This window comes from Mobula birostris, chromosome 3 (genome assembly GCF_030028105.1).
Source record: "Mobula birostris isolate sMobBir1 chromosome 3, sMobBir1.hap1, whole genome shotgun sequence".
NCBI classification, from domain to species: domain Eukaryota; kingdom Metazoa; phylum Chordata; class Chondrichthyes; order Myliobatiformes; family Myliobatidae; genus Mobula; species Mobula birostris.
Genome location: NC_092372.1, coordinates 218,442,015 through 218,455,189, shown reverse-complemented (window position 1 = coordinate 218,455,189; position 13,175 = coordinate 218,442,015). Strand labels below are relative to the sequence as shown.

At 42.3% G+C, this 13,175-nt stretch overlaps 1 protein-coding gene across 1 annotated transcript in view; it reads left to right on the top strand.

Moving 5' to 3' along the window:
• The window catches only part of obscnb (obscurin, cytoskeletal calmodulin and titin-interacting RhoGEF b), a 598,125-nt gene that overhangs the window by 254,140 nt on the left and 330,810 nt on the right, over positions 1–13,175 (top strand). The window contains exons 60-62 of the mRNA XM_072254438.1: positions 6,048–6,314; positions 8,963–9,229; positions 12,451–12,717. Of these exons, the coding sequence (XP_072110539.1) occupies positions 6,048–6,314; positions 8,963–9,229; positions 12,451–12,717 (801 nt within the window). The remainder of the gene's footprint in view (positions 1–6,047; positions 6,315–8,962; positions 9,230–12,450; positions 12,718–13,175) is intronic.

Genomic DNA, 13,175 nt, shown 5'->3' with positions numbered 1-13,175 from the left:
TATTTCCCCCGTTAAGGTAGAGTGTTCCTATGAAACCTTTCGTACCGAAATGGTATAAAATGAAGAAGCAATTACCATTCATTTATATGGGAAAAACTTTTGAGCGTGCCCAGACCCAAAAAATAACCTGCCAAGTCATGCCAAATAACACATAAAACCTAAAATAACACTAACATATATTAAAAGCAGGAATGATATGATAAATACACAGCCTATGTAAAGTAGAAGTAATTTATGTACAGTATAGTCAGGGATATTAAGCCAAAACTGAGTTGTGAGAAAAAAAATCGGCACATATGCGCATGCATACGTCACATATGCGCACGTCACGCATGCGCACAGAGGTGCCCGCACAAGGCTTCATGGTCATGGTAGTCTTTCTCGGGGTAAACTCAAGTGTCCCGTATTTGACTGCTACTTTTGTCCCTTATTTCGGAGTGAGAAAGTTGGCAACCCTAACTGCAAAAGACATGTTGGGGTGAGCTTAACCCTACTTGAACAACGCCCCCCAGGTCAGCCGGTCCACAAGAATATTGTCAATATTAAATCAGTCTGCGGTGCAGAAAAGGTTGGGGACCCCTGTCATGGAGTCATCACATACAGCACAGAATGCTTGGCCCTTTCACCATCTTGTCAACATCAGGCAAGGTACCTTCCTGAGCTAGTTCTATTTGCTATCACCCACTTGACCTTATGAACGTTCAAATGTGTCATAAACTTTGTAATTGTAACCCACTTCTATTATTTCCTGAACCAGCTATTCCATATATGCATGGCCCTCTGTGTGGAAAAAGTTGCTCCTTAAATTGCCTTTTAATCTTTAATCTCTTGTCTTAAATTTGTGCCCTCTGTTTTTCAACTTTCCTTTCCTGTGGAAAAAGACTGTGACCATTCTCCTATCTTTGTCAAGGGTCCCCAACCTTTTTTGCACGCGTACCGGTTTAATATCGACAATATTCTTGTGGACCGCCGACTGGGGGGAGGGGGGGGGGGAGTGTTCCAGTAGGGTTAAATTCACGTCAACATGTCTTTTACAGTTAGTGTTGCCAACTTTCTCACTCTCAAATAAGGGACAAAAGTAGCAGTCAAATACGGGACACTTGTGTTTACCCCCAGAAAGACTACCATTACCATGAAGCCTTGCACGGGCAACTGTGTACGCATGCGTGACGTGCGCATATGTGATGTACGCATGCGCATACGTGCTGACTTTTTTTCTTCAAATAGGTTCTGGCTTAATCTTCCCGACTATACTGCACATGCATTATTTCTAGTGTCTATAGGCTGTGTATTTAGACAATAGACAACAGGTGCAGAAGTAGACCATTCGGCCCTTTGAGCCTGCACCGCCATTCTGAGATCATGGCTGATCATCTACTATCAATACCTGGTTCCTGCCTTGTCCCCATAACCCTTGATTCCCCTATCCATAAGATACCTATCTAGCTCCTTCTTGAAAGCATCCAGAGAATTGGCCTCCACTGCCTTCTGAGGCAGCGCGTTCCACACCTCCACAACTCTCTGGGAGAAAAAGTTCCTCCTCAACTCTGTCCTAAATGACCTACCCCTTATTCTTAAACCATGCCCTCTGGTACTGGACTCTCCCAGCATCTGGAACATATTTCCTGCTTCTATCTTGTCCAATCCCTTAATCAGATTCCTCCCTCAATGTCCTTAATTCCAGCGTGTACAAGCCCAGTCTCTCTAACCTCTCTGCGTAAGACAGTCCGGACATCCCAGGAATTAACCTAGTGATCCTACGCTGCACCTCCTGCACAGCCAGGATGTCCTTCCTTAATCCTGGAGACCAAAACTGCACACAATACTCCAGGTGTGGTCTCACCAGGGCCCTGTACAAATGCAAAAGGATTTCCTTGCTCTTGTACTCAGTTCCCTTTGTAATAAAGGCCAACATTCCATTAGTCTTCTTCACTGCCTGCTGCGCTTGCTCATTCACCTTCAGAGACTGATGAACAAGTACTCCTAGATCTCTTTGTATTTCTCCCTTACCTAACTCTACACCGTTCAGATAATAATCTGCCTTCCTGTTCTTGCTCCCAAAGTGAATAACCTCACACTTATTCACATTAAACGCCATCTGCCAAGTTTCTGCCCACTCACCCAGCCTATCCAAGTCACCTTGAATTCTCCTAACATCCTCATCACATGTCACACTGCCACCCAGCTTAGTATCATCAGCAAACTTCCTGATGTTATTCACAATGCCTTCCTCTAAATCATTGACGTAAATCGTAAACAGCTGTAGTCCCAATACTGAGCCCTGTGGCACCCCACTAGTCACCACCTGCCATTCCGAGAAACACCCATTCACTGCTACCCTTTGCTTTCTATCTGCCAACCAGTTTTCTATCCATGTCAATATCCTCCCCCCAATGCCATGAGCTCTGATTTTACCCACCAATCTCCTATGTGGTACCTTATCAAATGCCTTCTGAAAGTCAAGGTACACCACATCCACTGGATCTCCCGCGTCTATTTTCCTGGTTACATCCTCGAAAAACTCTAATAGATTAGTCAAGCATGATTTGCCCTTGGTAAATCCATGCTGGCTCGGCCCAATCCTATCACTGCTATCAAGATATGTCGCTATTTCATCTTTAATAATGGACTCTAGCATCTTCCCCACTACTGATGTTAGGCTAACAGGGCGATAGTTCTCTGTTTTCTCCCTCCCTCCTTTCTTAAAAAGTGGGATAACATTAGCCATTCGCCAATCCTCAGGAACTGATCCTGAATCTAAGGAACATTGGAAAATGATCACCAATGCATCTGCAATTTCCAGAGCCACCTCCTTTAGTACCCTAGGATGCAGACCATCTGGACCTGGGGATTTGTTAGCCTTCAGTCCCATCAGTCTACTCATCACCATTTCCTTCCTAATGTCAATCTGCTTCAGTTCCTCTGTTACCCTATGTCCTTGGCCCATCCATACATCTGGGAGATTGCTTGTGTCTTCCCTAGTGAAGACGGATCCAAAGTACATATTAAATTTGTCTGCCATTTCTCTGTTTCCCATAACAGTTTCTCCCAATTCATTCTTCAAGGGCCCAACATTGTTCTTAACTATCTTCCTTCTCTTCACATACCAAAAAAAAAACTTTTGCTATCCTCCTTTATATTCCTAGCTAGCTTACGTTCATACCTCATTTTTTCTCCCCGTATTGCCTTTTTAGTTAAGTTCTGTTGCTCCTTGAAAATTTCCCAATCATCCGTCTTCCCACTCACCTTAGCTCTGTTATACTTTTTTAATGCTATGCTATCTCTGACTTCCTTTGTCAACCACTGTGGCCACTTTTCCCCCTTTGAATCCTTCCTTCTCCGGGGGATGAACTGATTTTGCACCTTGTGCATTATTCCCAAGAATACCTGCCATTGCTGTTCCACTGTCTTTTCTGCTAGGATATCCGACCAGTCAACCTTGGCTAGCTCCTCCCTCATGGCTCCATCGTCTCCTTTGTTCAACTGCAATGCTGACACTTCTGATCTGCCCTTATCCCTCTCAATTTGCAGATAAAAACTTATCATATTATGGTCACTACCTCCTAATGGCTCCTTTACTTCAAGATCACTTATCAAATCCTGTTCATTGCAGAACACTAAATCCAGAATAGCCTTATTCCTGGTCGGCTCTCATACAAGCTGCTCCAAAAATGCATCCCGTAAGCACTCTACAAACTCCCTATCCTGGGGTCCAGTACCAACCTGATTTTCCCAGTTAACCTGCGTGTTGAAATCCCCCATAACTACTGCAACATTTCCTTTGCCACATGCCATTGTTAACTCCCTATTAACTTGCACCCAATATCCATGCTACTGTTTGGGGGTCTGTAGATAATACCCATTAGCGTCTTTTTGCCCTACTGTTCTTCAGTTCTATCCACATTTTCTCTACTCCTGATTCTGTGTCCCCCCCCCTTGCAAGGGACTGAATCTCATTCCTCACCAACAGGGCCACCCCACCCCCTCTGCCCACCTTTCTGTCCCTTCGATAGCACGACAATTGTACATTCAATTCCCAGGTCTGATCCCCCTGCAGCCATGTCTCCGTTATCCCAACAACATCATAGTTACCCATTCGCACCTGAGCTTCGAGCTCATCCGCCTTATTTCTGACACTTCGTGCATTCAGATATAGAATTTTTAACCCATTTCTCCTTTCTCTGTTTAAATCGCTGCCTATTGTGCATAACCCAGCTCCCCGAACTCTCACCGGGCTATACGCCCCTTGAATTTTGTTGTCCTTCTTAAATTTACTTACTCTTTCTGCACATTTAACTCCATGCTCCGTCAGACCATCCCTCTGCACATGTATCCTCCTTATCATTCGTTCCGCCTCATCTTTCTCTACTACTTCACACTTAATATTCCGGAACCGTGTAGTCCCCACCTGTCCTTTATACTTCATCTTGCTATCCTCTCTCACGTTCTGGATTCCTGCCCCCTGCAAATTTAGTTTAAACCTCCCCAAGCAGCACTAGCAAGCTTTCCTGCAAGAATGTTAGTACCCCTCCAGTTCAGGTGTAAATGGTCCTGTCGGAACAGATCTCACCTTCCCTGGAACAAAGCCCAATTATCTAAAAACCTGAAGCCCTCCCTCCTGCACCATCCTCTCAGTCACGTATTGATCTGTATAATCCTTCTGTTCCTCGCCTCACTCGCACGTGGCACAGGTAGCAATCCTGAGATTGTTACCCTGGAGGTCCTGGGTAACAATCGTATCATTCCTGCTTTTACTATATGTTGGTGTTATTTTAGGTTTTATGTGTCATTTGGTAGGTTTTTTTTGGTCTGGGCGCACAAAACTTTTTCCCATAAAAATGAATGGTAATTGCTGCTTCGCTTTACACCATTTTGGCACGAAAGGTTTCATAGGAATACTCTACCTTAGTGGGGGAAATACAGGACGAGGGCGGTCCCGTATGGGACAAACCAATTTAGCCCAATATGCGGGATGTCCCGGCAAATACGGGACAGCTGGAAACCTTATGTTCAAGTTCAACAGTGCATGACAGGGAATGAAGAAAGGTGCAGCTGACTCGTATCATTTCCTTGCAGCCCGGTAGCACATGCTTTGTGGCCCAGTGGTTTGGGACCGCTGATCTATGCCCTTCATGATTTTATAAATCTCTATCAATGAGCTTCTCTTGTTCCAGTGATCATAATTCCAATTGATCTGGTCTCTCCTCATAACTCTGGCACACCAGTCTTAATAGCGTCCTTGTGAACCTTTTCTGCATGGTCCCCACCTTAATCATGTTCTTCCGTTGTGACTGGATCTGTGGACAATATGCCAGATAGTGACTCGCCAACATATTGTACTCAGTGCAGCATTCATGTTGGCAAGCATGCTCTATGCTGCCTTCACTACAGTGGCTATCTGTGTCGTTACTTTCAGGACATAATATATTGGCCCTTTAGACCTTTCTGTTCTACAGCACTTCATAGAACCATGTCATTTACTGTGTAAGTCCTGCTTGGTTGTAACTTGTCAAAATGTGTCATTTCACAACTGTTTATGTTCAATCAGAATGAAAGTGCAGAAGAAAATTACAAGGATGTTGTGTGGACTTGAGGATCTGAGCTATAAAGGACAGTTGTATAGTTTAGGACTTTATTCCCTGGAGCATGGGAGAATGAGGGGAGTGATAGATGTTTACAAAATTATGAGGAATGTAGATAGGGACAAATTTTCCACTGAGGTTGGGTGAGACTAGAACTAGAGGTCATGGGTTAAGGATGAAAGGTGAACTGTTTAAAGGGAACCTGAGGAACAACAACTTCAGTCAGAGGGTAGTGAGAGTGTGGAATGGGATGTCAGTGGAAGTAGTGTGTGTTGATCTGATTTCACCATCTAAGGAAAGTTTGGATAAATACATGGGCAAGATGTGTATGGAGGCCTATGGTCCAGAGACAGGTTGCTGGGACTAAGCAGAATAACAGTCTGGCATGGACTATTTGATCAGTAATATCAGTCTTGAATCATAATTGAAGTACATCACCATAAACTTACTCATTGTCTCTCTTAGCCCTTCCTGTGGGTTTCAAAAAGGAGCTTCAGAATAAGGAAGCTGAAGAGGACAGTACTGTCTCTCTGCGATGTGAAATCTCCAAACCAGATGCTCCAGTGGAATGGAGAAAGGGATCTGTGGTGCTTCATCCAAGTGAGAAGCATGAAATGAAACAAAAGGGTTCCTGTGTGGAGTTGATCATTCACAGCCTAAAAGTTGAAGATGCTGGAGAGTATACCTGCGATTCAGGGGATCAGAAAACATCAGGCTTTCTAAAAGTGAAGGGTATGGCATCTTTAATGACTAATTTATTCAGTTGTCTCAAAAGTTTTCATTCAGTACCTTACTGATAATTATTAGTGGTCCCCTTTTCCTTCAATGTGACCTTAGTATTATCAATATGAAACATTACTTTTGCCTTATCAAATTTACAATGCAGCAAATTTTGAAAATCTGAATTGCAAGATGATTTCTAGTCAAACATTTCTATTTTAGATATGAGATTAAAATATATTTGGTTATAATTTGGTAATTAGATATTCTGCACTATATTACAACTTTACACTATTAAAATACTAGAGCAAAACTTAATCTGGTGATCTAAAGATTTTTTTATGTTACTGACCTGGTAAGTTCTCCACACTATTAAATATTACACCAGTCAACACGTTTTAATAATGCCATAGAGTCATCGCATACAGCACAGAAAGCTAGGTCCTTCGACCAACTTGTCAACGTCAACTAAGGTTGCTTCCTGAGCTGGTATCATTTGCTATCACCCTCTTGACCTTATGAACGTCCAAATGTCTTGTAAACTTTGCAATTGTAACCCACTTCTACTATTTCCTGAAGCTGCTTATTCCATGTGAAGCCCTCTATTACCGGGCATCCCTTGAAATGCGTCTCGTTAGCACCTCACGAACAGCCAGTGGATTCTCTGGTGAGGATCCCATCTTTTTCAAGCGTCGTATGTCTACGGTGTTTATGACTTTGGTCCTGCCACATCTGTGAGGTTGGGATGTCTGGCCCACCCAAACCCCAGTTTGTGTGAATGCTGTGTGATTTACTGCACCCAGGCAATCACCGATTGTCAAGAAATGACAGATTGAACATTCCATACAATTAATGAGAGGTATATTTAAGAATGTTGACTTGCGTCAACTGTTAATAAAGAAAAGAAAGAAAAAGAAAACATAAAGGCCCTTTATACTTAAGCAGTCACATGTTTATGGTGTAGCTAAAATCTTGAACTTGTATGTAACTCAAGCACTGGACCCTTGGTCTGTGTGACAGCACAGATCACCTTCCGAAAGTCACTCAAAATCGTGAATGGGAGTATTGGTCCTTCCTCCTTGAAGCCATTCAACTTCACAAAGCACCTTGTGCAACAGACACAATATCCACCATTAATTTCCCTCCTGTCCTCTCCCAGCTCCCACCACCGAAGCCTTGACCGCCTCGCGCTCTCTGAAACCCACTCCCAACTAGACCATCCTGATTGGCTGACACCACACTCCTGAGTTGAAAAACAAAGCCTCTTATCTCAGCTCAAACCCAAACAAGCTGAAAGCAGAACAGACTGTTCTTACAGGAATGCTAAAATGAAATACCCCTACAGCGTAGCAGTAAAAATCTTATCAAGGTGTTACACATATATTCACAATGCTCTGTGTGGAAAAAGTTGCTCCTCAACTCACCTTTAAATCTTAAATCTCTTTAAATGTCTGCGCTCTAGTTTTCAACTTTCCTCCCCTGTGAAAAAGACTGTGACCATTCTACTCTCTGCCCCTCATGATTTTATTAATCTCTGTCCATGAGCTTCTTTTGTTCCAGAGAACATAGTTCCGACTGATCTGGTGTCTCCTCATAACTCTGGCACACCAGTCTTAACATCCTTATAAATCTTTTCTCCATGGTCGCCAACTGATCACGTTCTTGCACGCTGACTAGATGAGTGGACAATATGCCAGATAGAGACTCATGAACATCTTGTACTCAGTGCACCATTATTCATGTCGGCAAGCATGCCCTAATCCGCCTTCACTGCTTTGGCTATCTGTGCTGCTACTTTTAGGAAATAATATATTGGCCCTTTTCTGTTGTACAGCACTTCATAGAACCATGTCATTTACTGTGTAAGTCCTGCCTTGGTGTAACTTGTCAAAATATGTCACGTTACAACTGTCTGAGTTCAATAAAATGCAGAAAACAATTGCAAGGATGTTACTAGGACTTGAGGACCTGGGTTACAAGGAAGGGTTGTATAGGTTAGGACTTTATCAAGTCTCCCCTCATTCTCCTTTGCTCCAGGGAATGGAGGTATACAAAATTGAGGGCTGTAGATATGATGAATGCAAGGAGACATTTTGCACTGAGGTTAACTGAGACTAGAACAAGAGGTCCTGGATTAAGAATGAAAGATGAAATGTGTAAGGGAAGTATGAGGAAGAACTTCTTCACTCAGAGGATGGTGAGAGTGTGGAATGGTCTGTCAATGGAAGTAGTGTTTATTGATCTGATTTCAAAATTTAAGGAAAGTTTGGATAAATACTTGGGCAGGAGGGGTATGCAGGCCTAAGGTCCAGAGATGAGTCAATGGGAATAGGCAGAATAACAGTCTGGCATTGACTAGATGGGCAGAAAGGTCTGTTTCTGTGCTGCAGTGCTACATGACTGTGAATTCTACCTGTCATTCCTTTCCCTTGGTTCCAGTCTGTTGTAGATCCCGTTGCATCCTTGGACAATCTTCTTTACTGTCCCCCACACCAATTCTGTTATCGTCCACTGACTTAATAATCAAACCACCTACATTCACTCCTAAGTTATTAAAATATATGAGAGATGATGGGATATAATCTGTTTTTGATCAGCAATATCGTTCTCGAATCGTAACTGAAGTACATCACCATGAACTCACTCACTGTCTTTCTTAGCCTTTCCTGTGCGTTTCAAAAAAGAGCTTCAGAATAAGGAAGCTGAAGAGGACAGTACTGTCTCTCTGCGATGTGAAATCTCCAAACCAGATGCTCCAGTGGAATGGAGAAAGGGATCTGTGGTGCTTCATCCAAGTGAGAAGCATGAAATGAAACAAAAGGGTCCCTGTGTGGAATTGATCATTCACAGCCTAAAAGTTGAAGATGCTGGAGAGTATACCTGCGATTCCGGGGATCAGAAAACATCAGGCTTTCTGAAAGTGAAGGGTATGGTAGTAACCATCTTTAATAACTAATTTATTCAGTTGTCTCAAATGTTTTCAGTCAGTACCTTACTGATAATTGTTAGTCGTCCCCTTTTCCTTCAATGTGACCTTAGTATTAGCAATATGAAATACTACTTTTGCTCTATCAAATTTGCAATGCAGCAAATTTTGAAAATCTGAATTGCAAGATGATTTCTAGTCAAACATTTCTATTTTAGATATGAGATTAAAATATATTTGGTTATAATTTAGTGATTAGATATTCTGCACTATATTAAAACTTTATACTATTAAAATACTAGAGTAAAACTTAATCTGGCGCTGTAAATATTTTTAATGTTACTGACCTGGCAAGTTCTCCACACTGTTAAATACTGCACTGTAATAGTCAACTTATTTTAATAATGTCATAGAGCAGCGGTCCCCAACCACCGGGCCGCAGACCGGTATCGGGCTGCAAAACATGTGCTACCGGGCCGAGAGGAAATGATACAAGTCTGCTGCACCTTTCCTCATTCCCTGTCACGCACTGTTGAACTTGAACACTGGGTTGCCAACTGTCCCATATTTGCCAGGACATCCTGTATATTGGGCTAAATTGGTTTGTCCCTCACAGGACCGCCCTTGTCCCGTATTTCCCCCGCTAAGGTAGAGTGTTCCAATGAAACCTTTCGTGCCGAAATGACGTAAAGCAAAGAAGCAATTACCATTCATTTATATGGGAAAAATTTTTGAGCATGCCCAGACCCAAAAAATAACCTACCAAATCATGCCAAATAACACATAAAACCTAAAATAACACTAACATATAGTAAAAGCAGGAATGATATGATAAATATACAGCCTATATAAAGTAGAAATAATTTATGTACAGTATAGTCAGGGATATTAAGCCAAAACCGATTTGTGGGGAAAAAGATCGGCACATATGCGCATGCGTACGTCACGTATGCGCACATCACGCATGCACACAGAGGTGCCCGCACAAGGCTTCATGGTCATGGTAGACTTTCTCGGGGTAAACTCAAGTGTCCCGTATTTGACTGTTACTTTTGTCCCTTCTTTCGGAGTGAGAAAGTTGGCAACTCTAACAGTAAAAGGCATGTTGAGGTGAGCTTAACCCTACTTGAACAGCGCCCCCCAGGTCAGCCAGTCCACAAGAATATTGTCAATATTAAACCAGTCCGCGGTGCAAAAAAGGTTGGGGACCCTTGTCAAAGAGTCATCGCATTCAGCACAGATTGCTCGCCCCTTTCACCAACTTGTCAACGTCAGCCAAGGTACCTTCCTGAGCTAGTTCTATTTGCTATCACCCTCTTGACCTTATGACGTTCAAATGTGTCGTAAACTTTGTAATTGTAACCCACTTCTATTATTTCCTGAAGCAGCTATTCCATATATCCATGGCCCTCTGTGTGGAAAAACTTGCTCCTCAACTTGCCTTTAAATCTTTAATCTCTTGTCTTATATTTGTGCCCTCTACTTTTCAACTTTCCTTTCCTGTGAAAAAGACTGTGACCGTTCTGCTATCTCTGCCAGGGGTCCCCAACCTTTTTTGCACCGCGGACCGGTTTAATATTGACAACATTCTTGCGGACCGGCCGACCTGGGGGGCATTGTTCAAGCAGGGTTAAGCTCACCTCAACATGTCTTTTACAGTTAGGGTTGCCAACTTTCTCACTCCAAAATAAGGGACAAAAGCAGCAGTCAAATACGGGACACTAGAGTTTACCCCGAGAAAGACTACCATGACCATGAAGCCTTGTGCGGGCAACTCTGTGCGCATATGTGACGTACGTTTACGTGTACGTGCCTATATTTTTTCCACAAATAGGTTCTGGCTTAATCTTCCTGACTATACTGCACATGCATTATTTCTAGTTTATATAGGCAGTGTATTTATCGTATCATTTCTGCTTTTACTATATGTTAGTGTTATTTTAGGTTTTATGTGTCATTTGGTAGGTTTTTTTGGGTCTGGGCATGCTCAAAATTTTTCCCATAAAAATGAAGGGTAATTGCTTCGCTTTACGCCATTTTGGCACGAAAGGTTTCATAGGAATGCTCTACCTTAGCGGGGGAAATACGGGACGAGAGCGGTCCTGTATGGGACAAACCAAATTAGCCCAATATACGGGATGTCCCGGCAAATACAGGACGGCTGGCAACCTTATGTTCAAGTTCAACAGTGCATGACAGGGAATGAGGAAAGGTGCAGCTGACTCGTATCGTTTCCTTGCGGCCCGGTAGCACATGCTTTGTGGCCCGGTGGTTGGGGACCGCTGATCTATGCCCTTCATGATTTTATAAATCTCTATCAATGAGCTTCTCTTGTTTTCCAGTGATCATAGTTCCAACATCTGGTCTCTCCTCATAACTCTGGCACACCAGTCTTAATAGCGTCCTTGTGAACCTTTTCTGCATGGTCCGCACCTTAATCACATTCTTCCATTGTGACTGGATCTGTGGACAATATGCCAGATGGTGACTCACCAGCATATTGTACTCAGTGCACCATTCATGTAGGCAAGCATGCTCTCTGCTGCCTTCAGTACAGTGGCGGTCTGTGTTGCTACTTTCCGGAAATATTATATTGGCCCTTAGACCTTTCTGTTCTACAGCACTTCATAGAACCATGTCATTTACTGTGTAAGTCCTGCCTGGTTGTAACTTGTCAAAATGTGTCATTTCACAACTGTTTATGTTCAATAAGAATGAAAGTGCAGAAAAAAATTACAAGGATGTTGTTTGGACTTGAGGATCTGAGCTATAAGGGACAGTTGTATAGTTTAGGACTTTATTCCCTGGAGCATAGGAATGAGGGGAGATTTGATAGAGGTATACAAAATTATGAAGGGTGTAGATAAGGTAAATGCACACACACATTTTCCACTGAGGTTGTGTGAGACTAGAACTGGAGGTCATGGGTTAAGGATGAAAGGTGAACTGTTTAAAGGGAACCTAAGGAGGAACAACCACTCTGAGGGTAGTGAGAGTGTGGAATCAGATGTCAGTGGAATTAGTGTGTGTTGATCTGATTTCAACATCTAAGGAAAGTTTGGATAAATGCATGGGCAAGATGTGTATGGAGGCCTATAGTCCAGAGACAGGTTGATGGGACTAAGCAGAATAATAGTCTGGCGTGGACTATTTGATCAGCAATATCAGTCTCGAATCATAATTGAAGTACATCACCATAAACTTACTCATTGTCTCTCTTAGCCCTTCCTGTGCATTTCAAAAAAGAGCTTCAGAATAAGGAAGCTGAAGAGGACAGTACTGTCTCTCTGCGATGTGAAATCTCCAAACCAGATGCTCCAGTGGAATGGAGAAAGGGATCGGTGGTGCTTCATCCAAGTGAGAAGTATGAAATGAAACAAAAGGGTTCCTGTGTGGAGTTGATCATTCACAGCCTAAAAGTTGAAGATGCTGGAGAGTATACCTGCGATTCAGGGGATCAGAAAACATCAGGCTTTCTAAAAGTGAAGGGTATGGCATCTTCAATGACTAATTTATTCAGTTGTCTCAAAAGTTTTCATTCAGTACCTTACTGATAATTATTAGTGGTCCCCTTTTCCTTCAATGTGACCTTAGTATTATCAATATGAAACATTACTTTTGCCTTATCAAATCTGCAATGCAGCAAATTTTGAAAATCTGAATTGCAAGATGATTTCTAGTCAAACATTTCTATTTTAGATATGAGATTAAAATATATTTGGTTATAATTTGGTAATTAGATATTTTGCACTATATTACAACTTTACACTATTAAAATACTAGAGCAAAACTTAATCTGGTGATCTAAAGATTTTTTTATGTTACTGACCTGGTAAGTTCTCCACACTATTAAATATTACACCAGTCAACACATTTTAATAATGTCATAGAGTCATCGCATACAGCACAGAAAGCTAGGTCCTTCGACCAACTTGTCAACGTCAACT